The following is a 27241-nucleotide window of genomic DNA, read 5'->3' as shown; positions in this document are numbered from 1 at the left end:
TCTCTAAGGGTGGAGTGAGGGTCTGGTGAGGCCTCCGGCATTACTCCAGAGATTGTTGTCTCTGCCAGGAAGGACACAGTCTATCCAGGGTAGCCTTTGTGGGCCTTCCTACTTTCCTGAAGTCCCAGGGGAAGAGTTACGATACTTGGATAGTCCACTTGAAACCACTGTGACAAAATCCTTGCAGCTGGATCGTTTTTTATTTTTTTTTGGTTTTTCGAGACAGGGTTTCTCTGCAGCTTTAGAGCCTGTCCTGGAACTAGCTCTTGTAGACCAGGCTGGTCTCGAACTCACAGAGATCCGCCTGCCTCTGCCTCCCGAGTGCTGGGATTAAAGGCGTGCGCCACCACCGCCCGGCTGGATCGTTTTTTAAAGACAGTGGCTTGTTAAATTCCGGTTCTAGGGGTTCAAGAACATAACAGTCCCTTACTTGGGCCTTATGTTTTGATTTAGGACTCTATGGCAGGTGGCGCCATGGCAACCACAAAGTAAGACACAAAGCCAGAATATGGAGAGGAGCCAGGCTTGCTTCTTTTGTAAAGAGCCACTCATGAAAACCAACCCCAGATGGCATGAGAATGTCATAAACCCATCCAAAGGCGGTGGTCCCTAAGACTGAGTGACCTCGGTAGTGTGCACCTCTCCAGGGCCCCCACTTCTTCCTAGCGTCAGCACACAGGAGACCATACTGCTAATACATGAGCCGAGGGGATGTACTCACCCCTTCCTATACCATAGCTGATGTCTAAGTTTTCTGAAGAGAAATTGTGGAGGGAAGAGTTCTCTGCGAGGAGGGGTAACAGCCACTTTCCTGTGGCCAAAGGGGGAACACAAAGCTGTCCTCGGAGGCTTGTGGGGGTAAGGAAAATAGCAGAAACATGTTTCTGAAAAGTAAAACACCCAAGGCAGGCTAGGCATATAGCTCAGTGGTAGAGAGCTTGCTCACCTATCAGGGGTGAGGCCCACCTAGGGTTAGGGGAACAAAGTCGGACACAAAGCCTCCGAAGGTGCTGGCCAAAAGGTCAAAGTCTGTGAATGGGGCAACTGATGATGGTTTGGTTAGTGGCAGAGGATGAAGTAGCAGGTGGAGCCACTAAGCTGCTTTTGCCTAGCCCTGGCCAACACAAGTGGCTGCTTTCACAGAGGAGCACCCCTCTTCCTGGGCGGTCACTGAACGCCACAGGCTGGGCGGGCTAAGGGGCAGAAGTCCTTCTCACACTTCCAGAAGGCAGAAGGCCAAAGTCAAGGCGCTGTTACGCTTGGTTTCTCCTGATTTTTTTTTTCTGTGTATGCACACCTGTTGGCCATCATCTCCCTTTTATAATGAATGATGTCACTTCTAAGAACTCTTTGTTTAACACCAAGGCACAAGGGTTTACCCCACCTTTCCTTCTACGAGCTTTAGATTTATGCCTTTCACTGAGGTTTATGAGCCATGTCCAATCGGTCTTTTAAAAAGACTGACTTCCTTTCCTACGGTGGACCCATTGCTCACACCGCCCGCTGCCCATCTTTCCTTCAGTGGGCTGTGTCTATTCTTCGTCAGAGATCAAATGGCCGTATTTGCATAAATCTATGATGGGAAGTGTTTGTCTCCCTCCACATCCTCATGCAGGTCCCTTTCGAGTAAGCAATCAGATCTGTCATGCTTCGTGAACAACAATGGGTGGGACGGGGGAGGGGGGCTTCCCTCTGAACACCCCAGAAGTAAAACTGTGGATTCCACTACCCAGGTGTTTCCTCCTGACTCAGACATCCCAGAAACTGAGGTGAGCAGTTACCAGACGGCATAAAGGGGGGAAAAAAAAGAAGAAGGAAAAGCCATCTACTTCCTGAACTGCCGCTCTCCTCTCTCCTCCCCTCACTTTCTCTGGAGATAGCAACTTAAAAATAGCTCAGCCTCACGTGACCGGGGTGGTATCCTGGCTTCAGGAGGAGTTTTGAATGTAAATACAGTGTGCTTTCTTTCTTTCTTTTTCCTAAATAGGCAGAGAGATTCGATTTGAAAAATCAAGTGTTAGCCAAGCTGCATGGCCTTGATGACTGTCCTCTGTTAAAACACCAAGTCCCCGGGCTGGTTTCTGGGTTTGGTCCACGGGATGAGGACAGTCCAGAAAAGTGTGCTAGCGATCTTGTGCACTTGGATGGACACACAAACCCACAGGCACAGGCCTGGGAAATGTCCCTGCCCCCGCCCACCCTGAATCATTTCTCATTCTTTCTCTCTTGTTAGACATTTCATCTTTTTAGCTTTGTGAGTGAGTGTGTGTGAGTGTGTGTGTGTGTGTGTGTGTGTGTGTGTGTGTGCTTGTAGGTGTGTACCCTTGTGAGAGCAGGTGTCTAGAAGAGGGTATCAGATCTCCTGGAGCTGGAATCACAGCCGATGTGAACTGTTGAATATAGATGCTAGCGACCAAACTCAGGTCCTTTCTAAGCAGTGCATCCTCTTAAGTGCTGGGCAATCTCTCCAGCCCCACTTCTTGAGCATTTTGCACCTAAGCCAGACTATCTTTGCCCAGTGAACTGCTTGAGGTCACAGCCTGGCTTTCCCCACTCTCATTGACCTCAGGCTGAGCCCTGGCCGTTAAAGCAGGCATCGTTATCTTTTTCTCTGAGGGGTGCTGCTACTTCTGGAAGTGCTGGGATATCCCAGAAGCTAATAAACAGTATGATGTTCTTCAGCTGGCTGGGTGCAGCCACGGCTTTCACAAAGACTTGAGGATTCTGGGCTTCTAGCATGTTCTCAACATTGGGCTGTTTTTCAGCATTCCAGCTAGTATTAGACTGTGAAAAATGACTTCCTTCAGGTGCAGACACATCTGTTCCTGCTGCTTTGCTCCTTTTGGGTTGGAGTCAGCCGTGTGTGTGTGTGCGTGTGTGTGTGTGTGTGTGTGTGTGTTTTCATGTGAGTGTGGAGGTCTGAGGTCAGCCTCAGGCCCGGAGCTCTCTAAGTAGGCTAGCCTGGCTGGCCAGCAAGGCCCAGGGAGCCTCCTTTCTCCATCTCCCCAGTACTAGCATGAGATACCACACCTGGCATTTTCCATGGGCTCTGGGGAATCAAACTTGTGTCCTCATGCTTGAACCACAGCTACTTTACTGACTGAGTCATCTCTCCTGCCCTGGGTGTATGCTCCTGAAATTACCCCAGGTCTCACCTTATTCCATTTCTACGCCGTCCGGGTTTGTTTTAGAGTCTGCTTTGCCCACAAAAATGTGTGAGTATGGGAAGCCTTGCCTCTGAATCTAGACAAAAGGTCAGATGACCTCAGTGCAAGAGGAAAGGAGACAGTACTCTTTGGTGGAACTGTTATGAATGACCCATGTCATGATCTGACCCAACAGAAACAAGGGAGGATGACCCATACACGTCACAAGAAGGCCCTTTGTCTTCAGTGAATAAAGCAGAACATGAAGATAAACATTTACTAAGATCCTATCTTGTGCCACATCCAGTGTGAAGTTTTCTTATGTCAGGCTTTTCATAAAAGGAGATGATAATTGAAGTGACCACAGGACCACGCGTGTAGTTGAATTTATAATACATAAAGGGAATGTTTTGTACCTTACAGTATTTTGTTAATTATAGATAGATGGGATACATGGACATTCCTAGAAACATGGATTTTCCCTTTTTCCTGCCCAAACTGAGATCATTTTTTTCTTTATTTGTTTGTATGGTATTTGGGGGAGGGGGGAGCTGGGAAAGAGTCTCACATTCAGCCCAAACCGGCCTTGAGCTCAAAGCAATCCTCTTGCCCCAGCCTCCCTAGTGCTAAGCTGTAAGGTGAAATTGCCATGCCTTGCTTACCATTTATTCTCTATAATTTTTATAGTGCAATGCCACAGATTTTAAGGAAGTATTTGATAATATTTACTGACCAACCTTGTGTGCACTAGAGGCTTCCCTGGACACAGAGAGCAGCCTGGAACACTGTTGCAGATGGTTTGTTATTGTGGGTTTCATCCATCCTTCAGTCTCCTGAGCTGCTGGATTTGACTCTTCCTAGATTAAAGCGAATCCATAAAGGAATACGTTAGAGTTTGTAGCCCTGACGATCTTGAGCAAATCTGCACATTTTAGATTGATTTGGGTCAGGCTAATCTTTCCTCTCCTTGCCATGAAATGTTTAGCCTCTCGATAAACCAGTAAAAACACTGGGTAAGCCTGGATGGGTGTGGTCTTCCCAAGAACCCTCGTTGAATACTAGGTTTGGTTTAAGATTTCTGAAAATCTTGAGCTGGCTCCCTTCATAAGGTTCTTGCCTTGAAAGCATGAGGACATGAATTTAGACCCCGGGACCCATGTCAAAAACTGGCTGCTATGCCACATGCCTGTGATCCAGCAATGGTGACATGGGAGGTAAGGCCCAGAGGCCCGGGAGCTCGACCTACACGACAAGGGTCTCTTGACAGTGAAAGATTCTGTCTCCAGGAAAAGGTAGAAGGCACCCAAGGATTGACACCTGAGCTTGTCCTCTGATCTCTGGGTGCACACCATGCCACAAGATCCCAGTATAAAACTATCAGGAAATTTTTTTTGACTACTTTGTTAAACAGACATTAAATGTGTTATTGGTCCTGATAATATATTGCACTTATCTGTCTATTATGTGTGTATGTGTGTGGAGGTGTTCAGGAGGCAGTGTCCTGGGAGGTGGGGAGAGATGGAGCTCTGGTCGTCAGACTCAGTGGCAGACATAATCTGCTGAGCCATCTAACCTGTCCCGTCCTCAAACTCTAAATTGAGATAGAGTCGGCTTCCATTTTCAATTTGCCTTGCAAGTAAATCATGAAAAACGAGATTTTTTTTAAAAAAAATTATTTTCCAAGGATAAAGGAAAATTTGAATTAACTGGATCCTTCTTGGTGGCCCTAGGCACACCCTTACCCACCAGATTTTTTGCTGACCTATTGTCCAATTAACTAGAGATCTGTATCTGCTAGGCGAGCCTGTTTTCATCAGCCTTTCTGCCAAGAGCTGAGCTGTGGAGCCATCCCAACTAGGAACTGGGCCATGCAGTGAGTCTACGCTGAGTTCACACAACCCACCCACCTGCTCTCTAGCGGGAAAGCGCCTGCAGGCAGTTTACCCTAGGTTCACGGTGCCTATGCTTCTCCAGGTTCCTCTCCTGTAGCTCAATGATCTGATTTCCCCGTTCATACCTGGCCAGAAGCTTTCCCTCTTGGAACAAAAGAAGTTTCTGGATACAACACTTTAAACCTGCAGTACTGGGGTAACAGATGGCTCGGCATCTGAGTGAGAATCGAGGAAGGTGCAGGTGTTTGATTCCAAAAAACCAGGGCAGCTTTACTGTTATCAGGAAAGGTCTGAGAGGAGAGGGATTGAGGTCACAGTTCCAGCAAAAGCAGAAGCCAAGGGCAAAACCAAAAGTATGCAGGGGAGAAAAGGGGACTTTGATGCTGTTGAAAGTGACGCGGAGAGAGAATTCCAAAAGGCAGGTTAAGGGGAAGAGGCTCTTGTTTCATTTGTGAAAAAAAAAAAAAAAAAAAAAAAAAAAAAACTCATGTGGTCGATTGGAATGTTGACCAGGGGAACAAAGTCCAGGGAAGAAGAGTCTAGATTATCTGAGAGCGCGTGCCCTAAAAAGAAGGGGATTTCCATGACACAGAATAACAAATGGAAAATCAAGGAAGTGTGGAGGGGATGCTGAGGATCCCGGCGGAAGCTGTAGCTTTTCAGGACGTGTTAAAAGTTCTGCATCGTCAGATGGAGCCTGAACCAGGCAGCCTAAACACAGGAGAAGGAGGTGGGTGGGGTCTCATGTGGCTCTCACCTGGAGCTGTCTGGGAGGCTATGCAAATGCAGGGCCACAGGAGAGAGTAGAAAGGCGGGGTTGGCAGCTGTGGAAGAGCACTGAGGAGGGTGGTTTGGGGAGCTGCCTGCCTGGAAGCCGGACTCAGACTTGAGCTGGGCTGTCAGTCCTTTGGATCACAGACAGTACACTGTGATTTTAACCAGCTTCAGGAAGATCAGGTTGCTGGGATTTTTTTTCCCCTGTGCTAAAACTATCCCCAGCCAGTCAGACTGGGGACATACTGCCTGAGCTATTGTCTAGAATGAGTTTTACTGGTAAAACGAGATGTGTTCTAGACTCTTTAGAGGACTGTTTATACTGATGTTATTTTGAATGTCAGCCATCAAGTGGGACAAGGAAATCACATCTAAGGTCAGCAGGTGAGAGGCAGGACTCTGCCCTCCTTTCCTCTGCATGTATGTGCCTGTCTGTAAGCCTGCCTCTCTCTCTCTCTCTCTCTCTCTCTCTCTCTCTCTCTCTCTGTCTCTCTCTTTCTCTGTCTCTCTCTCTCTCTCTCTCTGTGTGTGTGTGTGTGTGTGTGTTTTCTCTGTCTCTGTTTAAGCTTGCCTCTGTATGCACGAGTTTATTTGTGAGCTTGTGCTTTTCCAAATGCTGATCCTGGCTCTCGTCTGATTGACAAGACTTAACGCTGGGCATGGTAGTGAGACACCAGATGGCTTGTTTGCAATTTCTTGTTTGTTTATGGTAAGGAAGTAAATCAATTGCAGAATTTTCTAGATTGGAGGGCAGGGGATATTTACTGTCAGCAGGATAAGGACAAGGAGATGTAAAGACACTGCGTGCCAAGGTACACCTGGTGTCAGGACAAGAGGATAAAAAAGACAGGATAAACCAACATCGGGTAACGTCAGGTGGGCTCCAGTTCATTTCCATCGAGTCTCCTTTTTAATCTCTCTATAATTCCCTGAAAGATGGCAGACGGATTCTCTCACGTTGGAAAGGAAAACTGCAGTGAGCCGGCGAGAAGAGGCCAAGTCTCTGGTCCGTGCTCACAATTCCAGAGAAGTTTCATCCAGAGAGTAACGTTGCTGGGAAGGCTGCCCACCAGCTTTGTCCTCCATCGTGAAAAGAAGCAGAAGGTTGCTGCTATACTGGGGATTGACCAAGACACCATGAAGTCTCTTCCAGAGGGAGACTTACAAGATTGCCTGCTGAGTAAGGTAAGCTGGGGCTGGCCTCTCCTGGGCACGCCCTCTTCCTCTCCATCCCACTGACACTGATCCAGAAGGATTCCCCTGCTTCTGGAGATCATAAGATGGTCCTTGGGAACACAGGACCACTAGCATCAGCATGTTGAGAAGGTCTCTGAGGTTCTAGTGCCCAGAAGAATGCCGGGTATAAAATACAGAACAGACCTCTGACTCTGCCCATCGCTGACACTTATGTGGCTGGGTAATCTATCTGAGCCTCAGACTTCTTTCCATAAAATGAGGGTCTGAATGGGGTCACTGGAAAATGGCCAGCCAGGCATAGACACAATGGAGCATACCTGTGATGCCAGCATTTAAGAGGTAGAGGCAGGAGGATCAGAAGTTGAAGTTTTCCTGGGCTACATAGGACCTTGCCTCAAAAAGAGAGAGAGAGAGGAAAGAGAGAGAGACAGAGAGAGAGAGAGAGAGAGAGAGAGAGAGAGAGAGAGAGAGGAGAGAGGAGAGAGAAGAAAAGAGAAACTTTTTAAAACAGCAAAACTGATAGTTTTAAGAAATATCATTTGGGCACTGGAGGGAGAGCTCGGCAGCTAAGAGTGTTAGCTTCATGGGCACCAGGCACTCCTGGGGTGCACAGACGTGCATGCAGGCAAAACACCCATACATGTAAAGTAAGAGTAAAATAAATACATCCTTAGAAGATATTATTTCATTTGTAAGTTGGACATGGTGGTACACTCTTTTAGTCCCAGCACTCAGCAATAAGAAGCAGGCAGATCTCTGTGAGTTCAAGGCTGGTGTAGGGTCTTTGGATGATGGACTTTGTAGGGACCTTAAATATTATTTAATGTAAGAAGACCCATTGTTCCACTCACGCATGAAGCTTCTAAAGCATGCAGTTAATGTTTAAACGAGAGGGTTTAAGCTGAGAGGTAAGGACTGGTCTCTGGCTTTCAGGCCTTTGTATGTAAACAGAGCAAAGATCGTTATCACAATGATCCCTGAGTGCACTTTTTAGACAAAACCATGGAGGGAAAAATCTACGTATAAACGAACAAAGTGACTTTTCGTCACTCCTACACAGAAGCAGTGTTGACTGGCATCTTCCCGGGGTCCTGTGTTTTCTGGAAAAACAACATTCCACCTTTCTTAGCTTGACATTCAAGTGATTTCACTTGCCTGGTTTTCTGACCCTCTGTCTCTGAGAGTTCCCACCAGCAGAAACTGTAGATGGTCTTCCCGATGTGGAATCCAGTTTGGGCTTGTGTGTGGTCTCTTCGGTCTATAAAGCATTTTCTAAAGTTTTCTTTCACAGACATTTCTGACACTTCGCACAGGAATCTGGATTTCTGTCTCCCATGGGGAGTAAGAGTCAGGGTACATGGCAACCACTGGTCTGGTGTCTGGCCTGGAAACCATGGGCTGAGTGTTTGTTAGAATGTGTGTCAGTCAGTTCTCAGAGGCTGGAACGCCTTGCTCCCAGTCTGACAGGGCCTTCCTTGCTCCATCTCTTGTCCCTGAAGGGGAACCCGCCTCCACAACTGCCCTGTAAGAGCTTTGTCCTAAAGGACTTCAGACCTGGATTTGTTTTTGTTTTTGTTTTTCAAGACAGGGTTTCTTTGTAGCTTTGGAGCCTGTCCTGGAACTAGCTCTTGTAGACCAGGCTGGCCTCAAACTCATAGAGATCTGCCTGCCTCTGCCTCCTGATTCTGGGATTAAAGGCATGCGCCACTGCCACCTAGCCTTATTATTATTTTTTAATATTTTTTTAATTTTAGTCCTTTTCACATAGCTCAGAGTTGGCTTAATGGTTCCCCTAACACCTAGACGGAGAGCACTTTGCCGTCCTTGGAACTCTGGAGGTGATACTGTTTATTGATTGAACACTGTCTCCTCCGAGCATGGCTTTGGTTGCTGACTTGCGCCCTGGAAGGTTTAATTCCTTCCACCTTTTTAGAGGGACCAACAATGTCCTGGGTACATTCCTTTCCTTCCATATTCCCAGAGTATCTTGCACAGATGTGGCCTGAATCCCTTTGGAGTTCACGGAAGATGAGGAGAAACTGTGATAGGTTGAAGTGTAGGAAACACTTACTTAATGTAGCTGTCAGCGAACCTCCAGAGGAAGAAAGACATTCGTAGAGATGAAAGGTTTTTGCTAGAGTCCAGTGCTATATGGGGAAGGTACTGAGGTCTCAGCACAGCTGCTTGGGCCCAGAGGCCATCTCTCCTCTGCTAAAGTCCTCTTTCTCACAGATCCATGCCAAAGCCCCTACTTTATGTCAAATCCCGCTCTGTGGTTCGGAGAAGCTCAGAACTAGAGCTGTGGTCTGCTAAACGGGAAAGAAATGCTGTGCCTGCTTGAGGAATGGCTGGCCACACCTGCAGATTCTGTTCTTAACTCCCCAGGAAGAAGGGGACATCCTGTGTACAGTCACTGAGTGATGTCTGCAGTGCACACAAGACCAAGGGCGGCAATGGAGAGCCTTGCAGAGCGAAAGGAAGGGGCTTGGCTCTGCTGGGAGAAGTGTGGTCCACAGAAAGAGGAATGGAGAGGAGGGCTTGGAGGGTGTGTCAGGTTTCCACAGAAGAAGACGTAAAACCCAGCAGGAAACCCAGTTTACCCACCCACCTCGTTAGTCAGAATCCAAGGTGGCAAATACGGCCTGTCTGTGACTTCCTAACTTCGGTGCAAAGCTGCTTCCTGAGCCTCAATTTCCCCATCTATAAAATGGGAACCATTATCAAATGCTACAATAAAGGAGCCTCGGTACTTCTGTTCATATAAAGTGCCCAATACCCACCCCAGCTCCACAGTGATGCCGCCGCCGCCACATTTGGAGCCACGAACACCAAGTGGTCTAGGCATTCCTCACAGAACTGAGCAGAGAAGAAGGCCCACTGTTTCCTCTGTGTCTGTCAGTAAATTTATAAGGCTTTCTCTCTTTAAACTGGCAGGCTCTAGAGGACAGAGAGGGTTCCTATTCTGTTTTAACCGATTATTGGATTTAAAGCAATTCCGAGATTAACAGCCCAACTTCATGCTGTCTGGGAGGACGTTCTCGGCCATTTGTTCCAACCTGTCCTCCACCTGGGTGATGCTCATCTCTGTAGACCACCTGTTCTTGGTACAGCCAGGACCCATGCAACTTTTCCCTCACACTGCTTAACTGGCCCTCCATGGAGTTCAGGGAAGAGGATTGCAACACCTGTGAGTCAGCACGGTGTTGTTACAGGGAACAGTCTTGAATTCCCAATCATTTATATTTGAAACAGTAAATTATTCGCAAACCTGAACTATTAATAGCAGCAAAGGACTTGTGGGTCAACAATAACCCAGAAGCTCTGGCTGGGAAGGAGGGGGGCGAGCCTTGGATGAGACAGGGACATGTGGGCGGGCACGTACACACACCTGGAAAGACGAGACAGAGGCCCTGGACAAAGTTGCGGCTCAAAGGCATCCTCTGCTGCTCCAGGTGACCTTGGAGCATCCAGCCTCGTGTGCCTGGTTGATTCAATGTGGCTCAGTTCTGCCTGGGATCTGCCGCACCCATAAATGCAGCCCTTGAGGAAGAGAAGGGACCCTTTTTTGGTCCATCGAGTTTATCAGCAGAGGTGGTGGATATAAAACCTGGATAGGCCCCGAGATCAAGCTCGGATTAGTTACGCTCTTGAGTGCACTTTCTTCAAGTATCCCATTTCTTCCTTCTGTTTCTTTTCTTTTTCTTTCTTTCTTTTTTTTTTTGGTTTTTCGAGACAGGGTTTCTCTGTAGCTTTGGTGCCTGTCCTGGAACTGGAACTAGCTCTTGTAGACCAGGCTGGTCTCGAACTCACAGAGATCCGCTTGCCTCTGCCTCTGCTGGGATTAAAGGCGTGCGCCACCACCGCCCGGCCTTCCTTCTGTTTCTTATCAAGCTTTTCGTTGCCGGCAAGGCAGTTGGTGATGAGACTGTATGGCTGGCCTGCTGACATTCGTGAGACTGTGAAGAAAAGGGGCTCTGGGGTGGGGCTTGGAGCGGTGAGGGGGGCTGCCCTTGTAGAAAGGCTTCCATCTTTGATCAAAATGGCTCTGCAGTCGGCCTCAGGGCTCATCTCTGCATTTCCTCACCCAGACTTTGAACCTTCTTGCTCTGTCTCTCTCTGTTCAATCAAGAGAAATGGAGGGCAATAGTTGAGGGGGGCTGTCAGGGTCTAGGTTGGGGTTGCAACCTGAGCCCAGGCCTGGGAACCCCAGCGCAGAGCCTTTGGGGGCTGTAGATTGCTCAGGGATGCTGTAGTCGTAAGAGCCTGTCCCTGTGCGAGTGACCAGTAATGTGGGGGTAGGGCAGATATCACCTGATGAAAGTTGTACCCAGTTTTAGCAGCCTAGGCACTGCAGGGACAGCCTGCCTGGGGTTCTGGGCCATGCATGTATCACTGTCTGGCCCCCGCTGTGTTACCCTAGTATGCTTGTGGGATGCAGGAATAGTCTGGAGCACCCACAAGTGGCAGCTCTAGACTGCTGTTACATGGAAGAAGAGAAGGGATGGGCTCCACTCACAGCACTCCTGTCCTCGAGGGTGTGGCAGAGAGCACTGGAAAATGGCATTGGAAACCCCATGCATGCATGTGGTCTAGTTCTACTAATTGTCAGTGTGACGCAGGAGAGCCACCTGCTGCCCTGGAACTGTTCTGTTCAGTGACAACAGATAAGATGATTTCTGAAGCTGGAATAATTATAAGTTTAAGGCACCTAAGTGTAAGAAGAGCCCAAGAAGACTTTGTAGTCTTAGCTTCCAGACAGCCCAGTCCTCCGGTCTGACTTTCACGCCTGCGGATCAGAACACATGAGGACGCTGAGCTAAGCTCCCGGATAATGAGCGATGATAGCTACCTTCCAGGGTGTGTTCAGTCTTGCTCTGCCCAGTCCGAATCCAGCTCGTGGTCAAAATCACCCACAGCGAAGAATTTTTGTTGAATTTTTTTGTTCTGAAGAAGGCTCTTCCCCAGGGTGTTTTGCATCCCCGCTCCCAGAGCCAACACTATAACAGATCTTAGTGTGCTGATTCGGGTTTGCCGTCTCGACAGACGCTTGTGTCCTGTTGCTGTTGTTTTGTTCTTCCAGACAGAATTTCTCTGCATAGCCCTGGCTGCCCTGGAACTTACTCTGTAGACCAGGCTGGCCTCAAATTCAGGGATTTCACTACCTCTGTCTCCTAAGTGCTGGCATTAAAGGCGTGCACCACCATGCCTGTCCTAGTTAGAGTTATTTTGAAGAGGGAACATCGATTGAGAAAATGCCTTCATCAGATTGCCTTGGAGGCAAGGCTGTGGGGGCATTTTCTTGACTGATGGATTGGTGTGGGAGGATGCAGCCCACTGCGGGCAGTGCCGCCCCTGGGCAGGTGGTCCAGGGCTGTTTAAGATAGGTAGCTGAGCCAGCCATGGGGAGCAAGGCAGTAAGCAGCATCCCTCCAAGGTCTCTGCTTGAGTTCCTGCCTGCAGGTTCCTGCCCTGCTAGAGTTCCTGCCCTGATTTCCCTGGTGTGGGAATAGGATTGGAATGAGTAAGCCAAATATACACTTCCCTCCTCCGTGTTTTTGGTCTGTGTTTTATCATAGCAATAGAAATCAACTTAGGACACTTAGTGTATTAATGTGAGTGTGTGTGTGTGTGTGTGTGTGTGTGTGTGTCCATTGGGTTTTTCACATTCAAACTCTGTGGAATCATATCCATAAGCTTGAAGATTTGGGGAGTTTGGATTGTTAGCCTTGGCCCTCCATGCCTTCTGAGAATTTAGCTACTCAGTGCCACACCCTCCCAGCCACCCCTTCCTAGCCACTGATGAGCACAGTGCTCTATGGAGTCAGAACATCTTACATGGCTCTTTTATTGAGGTACTTATAATGCTTCTATGTAATTTTCCCTCACTACACCCGGTTTAGCAGATTCGTCCCTGTTCAGTGCCCTGTGATCTACCAGCCTGGCTATATACATTCATCGGGCTGAAAAATCCAACTCAGTGACAAAAACCCAACCAAGCTTCCGCCCCTCCAGGTCTTTCCTAGTATACCCCAAACTGAGAGCCTCAGCCTGACCTGGAGGGTTAAGCAGGGCAGCCCACTCATACCCCACAGCCTCATGGGCCTCACCATGGCTCCAACTCCTTACTTCCCTCTTTACACAAGTACCCAAGCTGTCCCTCATCCCTCATCCCTTGGGAAGCTGATCTAGTTTACTACCTGGAATCTGGCCCCTGCCCTCTCCTCAGCTTCTTGTTGCATATTGCCTCTCCTACCCTGTGAAGAAAACAGATTTCAAGCAGGAAATATCTTCAATCCCCACCACCCCCTCCCTTTCCCCTAGCTCTCCTAGTCTTCTCAACTGAAGCAATGCGATGGTGAGTTCCTGGGGATTTATTTGCATGACACCTTCCTCCAGGGAAATCCCTCCTCTCCTCAGTGTGTGGGCTTCTTCTTCCTGCACCGACACTTCCCTCCATGTTTGAACATGCCTAAGCCCCAGTGTCAGTTTGAGAGAACCTGCTGCTGGCCCTCCCGACATTGCCTAATTTGTTTGCTTCCATGGTCAAGCTTCTTGAAGTGGTGATCGTTAGTCCTCCTGATTTTGTAATGTGTCCCCATTCGCTCCCCTGTTCTGGCTGGGAAACTCTACAGACCCAGGGGTGGGGGTAGGGGTCACTGGCCTCTTCTTTCTTTTTAGGACCTGCCATCCTACACATGCATGCTGAGACAAGGTCCCATGTATCCCAGGATTTGCTGAGAAGCTACAAATGATCTTCCTGCTTCCCCTTCCAAAGCACTAGGATTATAGACTTGCACACTCAGGGCTTCATTCACTGTACCAGACCCAGACCCTAGCCCCTTGGCTGACTCCCTCTAATCTTACCTTCCACCTTCAGAAGGATCCTTTTCCTCCAGTTTAAACAGCTGTCCTTTTGCTGGGCATCCGCAGCATCCTGTGCATGTCTTTCCCCAGCTTCTGACCTTGACAATTTCAATTTGTCTCTCTTTGACAGTCTCTCTGTAAATCTTTTGCCATGCAACCAGTACACAGTCCAGCAAGAAGTGGGCATTCAATGCAAACAGGTACTTGATGTTTCCAATGAGGTTCGCAGGTCCGTAGAGCTGGGGGCCTCATTTGTCTCTTGCTACTCAGTGTAGCATTGAGCATCTGGACAGTACAGATCTGTTTCCCAGAGACAGCACTTTGTATATGGAATTGTACATATCCAAGAGATCTCTGCATACAGATTAGGGATCCCTTCTCTGCTGTATCCTGCAGCACCTCACACTTTCTGGGGAGGGAGCCCCCACACTAACATTCTCTTTCATATGGCTTCCCCAGCGCTGTATGCACATAGTCATGTCTGTCTCTCTTGTTCCTGGACCCAGCATGAAGCGGTACCCGGCATACAGTGAATGCCAAATAGATATTTATCAATGGGCTGACTCTGTGGGCCATGAAACCTGTGCAGATAGGTTTGTTCTCAGCCTTGCATTCTGTCTCTGTGTGGGATGGCTCTGTAGGAACTCTCTGGTGTCTGGAGTGATGGATGACTTAGCATTGGTCCAATGTCTTTCTGCCACTTGGGATTTTCTTATCTGGCTGTTTTGAGTAGTTTGGGAATCTGTTTTCCAGATCTCTTTCCATGACTCACTCAAACGTCACCTTCTCTGACCACGGCTTTATCCACTTCTCTTTATCCTAACTCGGCATTCCTTATGACGGCTTTTCAAAACTGGTATGTATGGCATTACAGTCTGCACGCACAACTCTTGTGTTTTCAACCAGAAAACAACATCTGTCTAATCTGTTGCTAAGGTTTTTTTTTGCTTTGTTTTGTTTTTCAAATTTAACTTTTTATTGATTCTTTACTGGATTTCACATCATGCACCTCAATTGCACTTGTTGCTAAGTTTTTTGAGACAGGGACTCACGTAGCTCATGCTGGCCTTGAACTCACTGCGGAGTCAGGGCTGGTCCTGAACATCAGATCCTCCTGCCTCTACCTCCAATGTGCTGGATTACAGGTGTGCGGTACAACCCCCCCCCCCCCACCTTTGGTTTTGCCTTGATTGCTATTATGTCCCCAGCCTCTACCTAGGAGTTAGTCCTGGATAAGTATTAAGTGACCGCACATGTTTTGGAAGGAAATAGTGTCCTTTTGGTCACTGTCAGACATAAATAGCTCAACTCCCTTGGAGTCCTGCGAGGCAAGACTTTGGCTTTGAACTTGGAGTAGGCTTTCCTGTGCTTTTGTCTTGTCCCCTGTGCTGGTGCCTTGGGTCCCGTAACTGTTTTGCTGATCCCCTCACACCCAGGTGGACCTGAGGCGCCAGCAGATTTCTCAGAGTGTGGAAGACGTGCAGAAAATTATCCACCATCTGACGGCAGAGATCAGCCACCAGGATAGTCGATTCCAAGCCGTGCCCGCCTCTACCACATACAACGACAGCATTAAGGTAAGCAGGTCTCTCTGAGGTGCTCCAGGAAGCACCCAGGCCCTGGGATGGGAAGGACTCCATGCGTGAGAGGGGCTCACCCCACTGAGAACATAGTACTACTCCAAGTACAGCTGCTCTTCCAGGCATGGTTCACACACACACATACACCATGAAGTTTTCCCTCACGGGAGCCCCCACACTCCTAGACCACAGAGGTTAGGGTGGAGGAAGCCAAAGTACTTGACTGAGTCCTATTTGGTCCTAAGGCCATAACTCAAAAGACTCTGATTCTGAAGCATGCTGCCCCATGGTCAAAGCAAGGCCAGGCAGCTGCTCATTTATTAAACGCCTACTGAATAGCTAAGGAACGAGGCAGAAGTGATGGGAACTGATGGGTGACATTCTCTAGAGTACAAGTGGGGGAAGCAAGAGGGTAGAGATGGCTCTGAGGAACTGTCAGAGTGCAGGGTAGCCCCTCCCTGCTGAGGGGCCCCACCGAGTTTAAACACCAGGGCCAACGCGTGACAGTCAGCAGTGACCTCACTCAGACCCCCTGTCAGCCTGTGGGCATACCGCACGCTCATCTCCGCTACAAAACAGGAAGGAGGTTCTGTGTCCCTCTGAATCCTTGGCATTCTTGGTGGCAGTTTTTCTGCAAACAAACCTCTTTCCCTTTAGTCCACATGTCCTGTTTCCCCACCAGTCTGTGAGATCCTCGGTTTTAAGACCATGTTAATTGGTTGCTTCATTCCCAGCATCCGGTCCATGCACATTTGGCCTCTGAAGAATGAGAGCATGGGCACCAAGATCTGTACTGGCCCAGTGCATCCCAGACTGCTGGGTGCAGGGTTCAAAGACCTGTGGGTTTTGAGGCAGAGTCAGATTTCAGGAAACTTACTCTAGGAGGCCGATTGTAAAGCTGGCTTTTGATCCTGTCATTTGAGAACACTTGCCCACCTCTTCCTCCCCTTCCTCCCCGGGCTAGTGTCAATCACGCAAATACAACCCCAGGACTAGAGAGAGCAACACCGCATCGCTCTCCCCTGACCTGGACCAAAAAAAGTTCCCTGCTATGGTCCCAGTTAGACTGATAGCTCAAAATAGATCCTGTGTTGACTAGCATCCTGTGCTGTTTATTATGCTTTAAAATAGGGTTGGAGATGTGCCTCGGTTGGCAAAGTGCTTGCCTAGCATGCCCGAAGCCCTGCGTTTGATCTCTAGCACAGTTGTGATCTCGGCACTTGGGAAGTGGAGGCCGGAGGATGAGACGTGCATTGTCACTTCTGATTTCTGTATTAGCTTGCTGTTTTACTGTACCGTTGCTGTGATAAAATACTGTGATCAAAGCAAACTTTGGAAGAAATAATTCTTGAGCTGATTATGGAGGTAGCACGGTAACATGGCAGCAGGCGGCGGGTGCGGCAGCAGGAGCAGAAAGCATCTTCAGCCACAAATATGACACAGGATGAAGTGGAGGCAGAGCCAGGTTCCAAATTCTCAAAGTCAGCTCCCAGTGGCATGCTTCCTCCATACTACCTCCTCAAAGAGTGCCGTCAACTGGGACCATTGTAAAGACCTGAGCCTATGGAACATTCTCATTCAAATCACCACAGAGCCACATCAAATCTGAAAGCAGCCTGAGATACAGGAGACCCTGGAGATGGGGGGAGAGAGGAGGGGATACATAAAATGGCTTTAATTTTTATCTTGAATTAAATTTGATAAGTATGTACTTATTGAACACCACCATTTGTATGGCTAGCGGTGCATTTGACGTTGTTGGGGATGTGGGTGTGGGTGGATGCTTTTGTACCTGTTCAAGTGTGTGTTCTGTGTGTGGGTGTGCTAAGAGAGGCCAGAAGTTGTATTAGATAGTGGACAAGTCGTAGGGATCCATCTGCCTCTGCCTCCCCAGCGCTGTGATTACTGGCATGCTCTACACACCTGACTTTTTGTGTGAGCTGGTGACCAGAACTCAGGTTCCCATGCTTGAGTGGCAAGCACTGTATGTATGAGCAGAGTCATCTGGGCAGCTCTACCATTGGACTATTGAACCCATGTGCAAGTGGATCCAAATGCATCTGTATTTTAGGGGTTTGTCCCCCCCTATTTAATCCAGCCTCAGGATGCCAGAAGGTATACGGTGCCATTGTCTAAACCATCAAATGTTCTCGGAAAGTGATGCAGGATCAGTTTAATCAGTCACTGCCCAGACCAATGCAACTATTGCTGCATTCCCCATAACTTTCTTCCAAGAAGAAAAGATGTGGCTGAATGAACAAAGAGGGTGCCAGTTCCCCGGGTCCAGCCAGAGTTCAGGGTCCCTCTGGCGGATCTGCAGTGCCAACTGGTTTACTGTGTCCTTGGCATTGTGTGCCTGCTGTGTCTGCTTTCTTCCTGGTCACTGCTCAACTGGTTCCCAGAGAGTGGGAGTGGGTGGATTTATATCCATTTTTCCATTAAACACAGAATCAACTCAATGGCTCACATTGTCCAGACAGACAGGCTTTCATTTCACCTTTGATCCTGCAAGGATTAGTCATTCATACTGACCCTGGGTCACTGTGACAGGCAATGAGAAAGGGTGGCACTTCAAAGATCTGTCACCTTTTCTCTTTCACATCGGAGTGTTCAGCTATCCCAGGACATTGTTCTTGCTGCAGAACTAACCCACGGTAGAACCACTGAACAAGCAGCCAAAAGAACTCAGTTAAAATTTCCATTCTTCTGCTTGCTGACAGCGTCCCTAAGGGATTGGCAAGCCCCTCTGAGCCTTAGGTTGCTCACTGAGTAGTGAACAAAGTTATCTCTTGTTTGACCTCAGAGAAGGAAGAGGCACAGCCAGAGACCTGAGCTGTGTGTGGCTCAGTGGATACATTTCCCTTCCCTTTCTTCTCTCTTAAACTACTGGTCCCTCCAGGATTCTGAGTTTTCTTCATACTTAACTTGAGGTCTCACAAAACCCAGAAACTCCTTGAGTCACCTCCTCTGCCACAGCCTCAGATGGGTTAGTGGCAAAACAAAACAAAACACACACACACAAAAAGAAAAAAACGACGTAATTCTCAGTAATCCCTTGGTCTCTTTTCTGCACGCCTCATCACATTGCTGAGGCTTGGACGGTCGCTTAAGCTGCCTGGTGGAATAGGTCAGCCCTTCTCTATGTCACCACCCCCACTCCCGTGGGTGAGCTCATCTCTTCCCTCTCCTTTTCTAACCCCAGGTTTTGGCCCCCAGCCTGTTCCACGTCACAGTCCCACTGAAAGGCCTTGGGGGATACAAGGCGGCCCAGGCACAGCGCTGGCGTTACTACGACCTGCAGGGCACCAAGCTCACCTGCCCTCTGCGCGACCCCGAGGGCCTGCAGCAGTGGCTGGAGACTGAGCAGTTCATGAAGACCCTGTGGCAGTGGCACCAGGCAGACGTGAACATAGAGGGGGACATCGTGCCTGCCAAAGTCCTCCAGGTGTTCCGGATGCTGGTGGAAAACGCAGTGAGAACCTGTCATCTCTCAGGTGAGCTGATCAAGGGAAGGCACAAGGGATGTGGTAGCCAGTTTTCTTTTACACTGTGGCAATGGGGGATGAGGGGCGGGGTGATCTGCTAGTCTGTTAATTAAATCCGCAGGGTAGGGATTCATTCTTAGGGAACACTTCCGGGACTTAGAAATTACCAGAAATTACTGCCCTGACATACCTTAGGCTGTGGGTTTTGTGCCCTTCCCAAACCTCAGTGTACATATTTATAGCAGCCATTACTCACCCCCCATCCCCATCCCAACCCTGCCCCCCACCTTGGTTACCGGGACATTTGTGTACAACTCGGAGCATCTGACTGAACATAGGGTGTGGAGAGCACATGCATGGAAAGTGCCAGCCTCCTACAGCAGAAGCCCTGAAGCCTTAGGACCCATTGACCTCAACAAATGCAAACACAGAAGGCACAGCACAGGGTGACATGTGTACGTGCATAAATGCACAGACATATACACACATGCACATGTGTAAAAACTGACTAAATTCCTTAATTACAGAAGTAGTTATAAACCAGGAAGGAAAAAAAGATGAGCTGGGCAACAGAAATAATGACACACAAAGCAAAACAGACTCAAACAAACAAACAAACAAAAATCCAGAAACAGGGATCTGGGGAGAAGAATATAAATGACTTTTTTTTTTTTTTTTGGTTTTTTGAGACAGGGTTTCCCTGTAGTTTCTAGAGCCTGTCCTGGAACTAGCTCTTGTAGACCAGGCTGGCCTTGAACTCAGAGATCCGCCTGCCTCTGCCTCCCGAGTGCTGGGATTAAAGGCGTGCGCCACCACCGCCCGGCTTAAATGATTTTTTTTTAAAAAGGAAAATTCAATTTTAAAAAATGTTAAAAATTCTATTAGATTGCCAGGCATGGTGACTGGTGCATGCCTGTAATTTCAGCACTGGAAAAAGTTGAGGCAGGAGGATTACTACAAATTTAAGGCCAGCCTGGGTTACAGAGTGAGGCCCTATCTTATGAAATTAAACATTCAGCTACCAGGACCAGAGAAATGCACAGTTGTTAAGAGTCATGGCTGTGCTTCCAAAGAACCTGAGTTCAGTTCCTAGCTCCCACCTCAGGTAACCACATCCCCTTGTAAGTCCAGCTCCAAGGGATCCTGACACCACAGCTGACCTCCCTGGGTACCTGCACGGGTATGTACGTACATACAGTCACACACACACATACACACACACACACACCCCACGTAATTTAAAATAAAGTAAGTCTAAAACAAAACAGTAACAACAAAGAATTCCAGCAACGATAAAAGCATATTAAAAACGCCTAGCCGATTAGCAACCGTGTGAAGTGTGAGAAGCATGCTCTTACTGGGTCAAGGGTGGGGCAGGTGAAACAGGCATTTTCGTGCTGTTCTTGAGAGCGGAAAAAAAAATCACTGTTTTGTTTTTAAAGGGCCATTTGCCCATTATTTATTCTCTATGATGTGCTTACTTGGCAATTCAACAAATAAACTTTTGCACACACACACACACACACACACACAAAATATGGCCAAGAATATCCTCTGCCCTGAGTTGGAAAATAGTAACTAACTAGAAAAAAAAATCTAAATGATTACTCAAGAAAATTGGCCCAGTAAATGATGGTGCCCTTGCCTGGCAGACCATGCGCAGCCTTTGCTGGGTGAGACATACACAGGCATGTATGTATTATGAAAATTACACAGGCTGCAGAACTCAGTGTCTGATGATACATTTGTAAATGTTTGCTTGTCCGAACAGAACAGCTCTGAAAGTCTCCATCCTGGTCACGTCTCATGGATGTCTACTTTATAGAAAGTGCTTGGGTGGGTCATTTAATTCTTGTGGCCGTTTTAGGCTGGGGTAACATGCAGCTTAGTTGATAGACTATTTGCCTGGCACGCAGAGCAGCCCAGATTCGAACCCCAGCACTACACCCATCAGAGACATTGGTGCACACATCCAACCCATGCACTCTGCCAGGTGGAGGGAGAAATTCAAGGTCATCCTCTGCTGGAGTGTGGGGCCTTTCACCCTTCAGCAAAATCCTGACATCAGAGAGTCCTTCCTCTCGCCTCCCTTCTCTCTCAGACCAGCATCGACGTTCTCGGGTGAAACAGAGCAGGCCTACTCCATCTCACAGTAGCTAATATGATCCTTCGCCATCTTTCCCATGGCTTCCCTTCGTTGAGCCTTCTGAAAAGAATCTATCTCTTAAATAGAAAAATCTCTGGACTGGGATTATAGCTCGGAGACATTGTGATCAGCGTGTGTGAGACACCCTGGGCTCTATCTTCTACAACACACACACACACACATGCTCGCACACACATATGCACACACACATATACACGCACGTGCATGCACGTGCACAAACACACACACACACACATACACACGCACCCGCACAACCCTACAATAACATGTGCTGAAAAGCTTTAGAATAGTGGGGAGAAAAAGGAAAGACCCTCTGACCGTGAGCTTTCCCGGCAAGGCTATGACAATGACTGACTGTCTGGTGTCAGTAGAACCGACACCGTGTGACAGTCACACTGAAGGCTGTCCAGACATCTTCCCAGATGCTAGTGTAAAGCATAGGCTCTCTTTCTCTTTATCAAGTGTCTCCCTGGTTGCTTTCCCATCAGGCAAGGTCAGCATGCTGACCAACCGAGCTGCTGTTTGGGTTGCCATGGAAACGTCCACAGGCCAGGTGGAGCTAGAGCTGGCCCCTACTGTGGAGATCCCCACGGCCTGGTCTGAGAAAGCCCAGTGGCCTAGGTGTTTGAAGCGGTGGCCTCCCCCAGAGAGAGTGGAGTGCATCAAGGTACGGGTGCTCATTCTGCAGAGTGCTAACAGCTGTGCTGATCTCATTACTGACAATGTAACAGCTTACTGGGGAAGCAGGGGCTTCCTTGGAGCTGCTGCTCCAAGGCGTGGGCCCCCCTCAAGCGGCGGCATCACCCCTGAGCTTACCAGAAGTGCAGGTTTCTCATCAGGAACCCTGGGCCTGCCAAGTGAGCATGGGACAGAGCCCTGTGACCCTGGAAAGGCTGCTAAGTCCTCAAGGACTCTGACACAGGCAGAAGCAGCTGCTTAAAGTGGTCTGAGCCTCCCCCCGCAACCCCACCCCCCCGCCTCCTGTGTGAACTCAAAATGCTTTGTGTTTTTCCACGCTGCCCTTTGGCCTCTGTGTTTTGCCATCCACATGTGAGTGAGAATATTCAGTATGTGTTTGTCTTTCTCTGCATGGATGCTCTTTATACCCTAGACTAATTTCATCCATATTCTTGTGAATGGCTAGATTTGATCCTTCTTGTTGGCTGAATAATATTCCATCACACAGACATACCATACGCTGGGGGCCGTGGGTCCCTCAAGCTAGGCAAACTGCTCTCTACTTGAGCCAGCTTCCTGTTTCTCATTTTCTTCCCAATTCTTTCTCCTTTGCAGTCATTTGGGTTCAACCTGGTGGCCCGGTCCAGCTATCACTGGCAGCTGAGCTTCCCCCAGGCGGAGCAGGTGTTGTTCGAGCAGTTGGATGAGGATGGGGGCTGCCGCAAGCGGTGCTTCCAGGCCCTGAGGCAGCTGAAGGAGGATGTGTGGTGTCCAGGGAAGAGGCCAGTCATCACCACCCACCACCTGCAGGTGAGCAGGGGTGTGGCGGGAGGGGGGGGAGTCGGGGCAACTGTCTCTAGGTGGGTCCCCGTGTGTGATGGGATTGGGAGGGGGCCGGCCGTGGGAACTGTCTTCAGTCCCAGGGTTTCTACACGGCATGTGTTTCTGCTCAAGGAGACTTGTAAACCCCAGCTGTGTGTCGTGCCAGGGCTGACAGCAATTCCTCTTTCTTCTCTCCCTCACTGACTGCCCTTTCCCTTCCTCGTCTTCTCTGCCCCTCTCTCTCCTCCCTTCTTGTCTTGATTCAACATTAGGGATGGTCTATTGTACAAATAAACACCTTATGTCACATAATAGTTTGAGACACACAGAACATCCGCCATGAAAAGCCACAGTGACCAGCATGTCTCCTCAAACTTTTATCTTTGTGTTGGAAGCCTTTGAACTCCTCTAGGTATTTCAAAACAGAAAGGAGTTGCTGTCTGTCAACCTCAGGCACATTGCTGTGCTGGCGAGGCTTGAACTATCCCCACCACCCAACCTTCCTCTGACCCTTCCTCCTCCCTTCCTAACTTCTCATAAGCACTGTTTTCCCTTCTGCTTCTGTGACACCCTCCATATTAGTGCACACGTGACTAGGAGCACACGGTATCTGTCTTCTACTTCCTTTCTTATTTCATGCAACATAAGCTACCCCCCCCCCCCCCGTTCCTTCCACGTTGCTGCACAGGGCGGGATTCCACTCATTTTTTTTTTTTTTTTGTGGCTGAGTAGTAAGTAGTCCACCATGCAGGCGTACCACATTTTCTCTGTTCTTCTATTGCTAGGTACCTAAGTTGTGTGTGTGTGCATGCACACAGTCTTCTCTCTCCCCCTTCTTTCCTCCTCCCTGCCTTCCTAGTTTTCCCAGGTCCACTTTAGTTGAAGAGATTATCCACTTTTTAAAATCTCAAATGTGTATTATTATTATATGTGTGTGTGTGTGTCTATCTATGTGAGTATATACCATGTATGTGCAGGTGCCTGAGGAGGCCAGAAGAGGGCATTAGATCCTCTGGAGCTGGAGTTACAAGCCATTGTGAGCTACCTGAAAAGGGTATTGGGACTTGAACTCACGTCCTCTGAATGAGCAGCAAGTGCTCTTCATTAATCCAGGAATTTAAGTATACACTTTCTTAAAATTGACAATTTTATTTTTGATTGTCGTGCTTAATTGTGCATACTAATTGGGTTTGGCGTGACGTTTTTATATGTGTGCACAGGGCACGCCAATCACACCCAACCTCCCTTTGCACTCCCCCCCTTTGCCCCAGCCTTTCCCCAATTCCTGGTCTTCAGCACACCACACTCAGATCTACTTCATCTCTTAGTTTCCACTGTGAGAAGCACCGTGCCGTGATTGTCCTTCTGTGTCTGGCTCATTTTACTTAACACATGTCCCTCCATTTTGCTTCCAGCCATTTAGATGTAGAGAGGACAGGCTTTCGTTCTTTCTGGACAAACAGTTCTCCATTGTATCTTTGTGTCCTGTGTGCCCTGGCCAGCCACTGTTGCCACTTGGGCTGGTTCCACCTTGTTCTTGATACCTGCGTCTGTCGAAAGGCTGGCAAGCAAGGCAGAGGCCAAACCTCACAGAGCGTGCTAAGAATTGCATCCTCAGCCAGAAGTGGTGGCACCCACCTTTTAGCCCAGCCCTCAGGAGGCAGAAGCAGGAGGCTATCTGTGAATATGAGGCCAGCCTGGTCTACACAGCTCCAGGCCAACCAGGGCTACATAGTGAGAACCATGTTTTGTATCTTAGTTAATCAAGAGTGAAAGGAACTGTTAATTAGATAAAACAAACAAAAATCATGAAGATTTATACTTTAAAAATAAACAAACAAAAAAAAAAAACCCTGCAGATTGGCTGGTAACTGGAATAAGCACAGACAGGTCAGACTGCTGCCAAAGAGGGGGAGACATGGTGGGGAGGTCAGTGGGAGGGGAATGAAGCCGAGTGGCAGGGCTGAGAGACCAGTGCGCAGGAAGATGAGCCAGCTTGGACTGTGAGTGACAGGGAGGAGGAGGATGCTGCCCTAGGTTGTGTCTGGCACAGCTGGCTGGATAAGCAGGTCTAGAGGCAGAGCAGGTTTGTGGGAAAGGCCACGAGTTCAGTCTGGGCATGTTGGAATGGAGGGAACTTTTCCAAACCCAAGACTAAACAGGTCAGAAGCAGAATCTGGGCTGGAGAAGGTGCGGTGTGCGTCTGCCATCTTTCTAAGAAGGAGGGAAGCTGGCAATAAGCACCAGGCGGGGGGGGGGGGGCAGGTGGGAAGGTGGGGTCTCCTTAGAAACCCCAAGGCAGAGCAGACACAGGTGGATGCAGAGCAGAGCAGAAGCTGGGATGGGAGGAGAAATTCTGGAAGAGCATTGTCTTAGGGGTCAAAAGAGCGGCCATTAGAAAGGCAGGGTGTGGTCAACTGTCTGATCCTCTGGTAGGTGAGGCTGGAAAGGCCCTGCCCTGCTTTATGATGCTTGGAGATCTTGGGCTAAGAGAGCAACATTCAGGGTTAATTAATTCAGGGCAGAAGACTCCTCGCTGGAGGAGTCGAGGGAGGCGGGGAATGAGTGAGAGGAGAGGAAGTTAGCAGGGCGCCAGGACTTGCTGGAGCAGAGACTGCCATGGGAGAGCAGGAAGGCTATGACCAGGCCAGGGGGACATCGCCAAAGAGGGGAGTGGATTCTATAGGACTCCTGGGAGGCAGAGGCCCATGAGAAAGTGGCAGATGCAGAGACAGAAAGAGGAGACTGCCATGGTGGCAGAATTCTGTGGTCCAGGAGAGGAGGACTTCCGTGTTCCCTGTGTGCTAGAGGGCAGAGGGCCTCTATTTGAAGCAAGGAGTATGTCTCACTGGGAGAGCATAAAGGAACGGGAGAGAGAGGAACTGGGAGGCGTGAGCCAGCTTGTTAAGCCCCAGGCCCCGGTGAGGCAATGGATCATGAATTTCCTGGTGAATCAAGTTTTCCCAGGATGCCTTGCTCCTCCTCCCAGAGCCACGAAAACTCAACTCATTCCCACCATCTTTCGTCCACAGACCGTGCTCTTCTGGACCTGTGAGAAATACCCAAACTTCAAGGACTGGCAGGTCTTCCACCAAGGGCTCTTGCGCCTGGCCCGGAAGCTGCATAGATGTGTGAGCCAGCACTTCCTGAAGCATTATTTTGTCCCAAAGAGCAACCTCCTTCAGTCAGCCAACCCTGGTGAGCTGGATGCTGTGGCCCAGAAAGTGGCCTTCTTCCTAAAGAACCCGCAAGTCTCTCTGCCCTGAGGTGGCCCAGGGAGCCCTGGCTTCATTCCCTCCTGCTGATCTGGTTCTCAGGGCGGTTCCTCTGCCAGCTGCCAGGACCCTACGCTAACAGAGAGGCCACCAAAGCAGACCGGCAGCTCCCACATCAGAGGCAAAGGCTTCTGCCCCAGGTTCACACAAGCATTTCATCTTTCCTACCTCTCCCGGGGACAGCTCCCTCCAGCCTCCCCAAGTGGTTGATTTTCCTTGCTCCGGTTCTTATTGTCTGACAAGGGGAATGGAGATGGATTCAGGGAAGGCCAGGTATTAGCCTGCTGCTCGAGAATATTCCAGCTGGCTGGACCAGGACCCACACACTGACAGACAGCCTACCTGGTTGCTGGTGTCCCTTCATGAATCTCTGTCCTCCAGCTCCAAGCAGGGCCAGCGGTCCAGGCTCTCTAACTCTTCTGGTGTTCCTCTATCAATTGTACGGAGTCATCGTAAGGGTTAGCAAAAATCCAAGAGAAGGGAGCATCTGGGACCCACCTGTCACGTGGCTCTAGTCACAGCCCTCTCTTCCGTGGTCAAGGAACTTGCTTCCACTCCAGAATTGAGCTCCATGCTGTGGCTTTGCACGGACCCACCTCTAGGTCATTCACGTCTGGATGTCTTCCTTAGCTCAATCCACTAATTTACTTGTGGATACATAAATACTCGCTGGGTATGGAGAATGCAGGCGAGCACCAGACAGACTCCCTGGAGAAGACAGGAAGTGAACAGCACATCGGTGACCTCCGTCACTACACATAGAAGGAAGTCTGCTAGAATAAGGTCACAGAAAGATCCCAAGGGAGAACATGTGGGCAGGCTGGGTTGGGTAGGCACGGGTTCCTGGCTGTGAAAAGCTGGGGAGTGGTTGGTATTACTGTGTTCTGGGATCCAAGGTGCAACGTTTACCTCCAACAAGCACCCTTCAGATGATGGCTCTGGTGATCGCACCAGGAGGGACTCCGGGACCCCTGCACCTCCCATTCTTAAGGACACTGAGGCCCACAGCATCACACACCTGCACGCTGGCTGGGGATTCCAGGTGCTCTTAGAGAGGATGGCTTCTTTGGGCATTTTTCTTAATGCCTCTCAGCTCCGGGGATCTGTCATGACTTTTGAAACATTCTCTCCAGATATGCTTAGCAAAGTACTATTTCTTAAAGCACAAACCACTGGTCTGGAGGGCTTTGAAGAAGCCTGTGTGTTGAGGCCTGAACCCGAGGCCTCTGACATGTAGCGCATGGGCCCTGCCAATGAGCTAGAATGACTTTGTTTTGAGGCTGGATCTCACTAAGTTGCCCAGGTTGGCTCTATTTTTTTATTAGTTTTTTTTATTAGAATATATGAATTATCCATTACAA

At 49.0% G+C, this 27241-nt stretch overlaps 1 protein-coding gene across 4 annotated transcripts; it reads left to right on the top strand.

The window, feature by feature from the left end:
• The first annotated feature begins 5575 nt into the window (after positions 1-5575).
• On the top strand, positions 5576-27241 carry Mab21l3 (mab-21 like 3). Of its 4 annotated transcripts, none has more exons than XM_038311591.1 (7): positions 5576-5768; positions 6749-6997; positions 15310-15450; positions 18656-18947; positions 21594-21772; positions 22399-22593; positions 25638-27241. In XM_038311591.1, the coding sequence occupies exons 2-7, from the start codon at positions 6749-6751 to the stop codon at positions 25869-25871; spliced, it is 1290 nt and encodes a 429-aa protein (XP_038167519.1). In that variant the 5' UTR covers positions 5576-5768; the 3' UTR covers positions 25872-27241. The 4 variants fall into 4 exon arrangements, with proteins under 4 accessions (XP_038167519.1, XP_038167517.1, XP_038167520.1 ...); XM_038311589.1 differs by lacking the exon at positions 5576-5768 and adding an exon at positions 5864-6188; XM_038311592.1 differs by lacking the exon at positions 5576-5768 and adding an exon at positions 5864-6196.

Source organism: Arvicola amphibius, chromosome 14 (genome assembly GCF_903992535.2).
Source record: "Arvicola amphibius chromosome 14, mArvAmp1.2, whole genome shotgun sequence".
Taxonomy (NCBI): domain Eukaryota; kingdom Metazoa; phylum Chordata; class Mammalia; order Rodentia; family Cricetidae; genus Arvicola; species Arvicola amphibius.
The sequence above is the reverse complement of the archived record's forward strand: the minus strand, read 5'-3'. Positions and strand labels throughout refer to the sequence as shown.

Coding starts and splice junctions, on each gene's coding strand:
- Mab21l3 (XM_038311589.1), top strand. CDS start 6,150: ATGTCAGCCATCAAGTGGGACAAGGAAATCACATCTAAG. Junction 6,189..6,748: donor ACAAGGAAATCACATCTAAG/GTCAGCAGGTGA, acceptor ATTCCCTGAAAG/ATGGCAGACGGATTCTCTCA. Junction 15,451..18,655: donor CATACAACGACAGCATTAAG/GTAAGCAGGTCT, acceptor TTCTAACCCCAG/GTTTTGGCCCCCAGCCTGTT.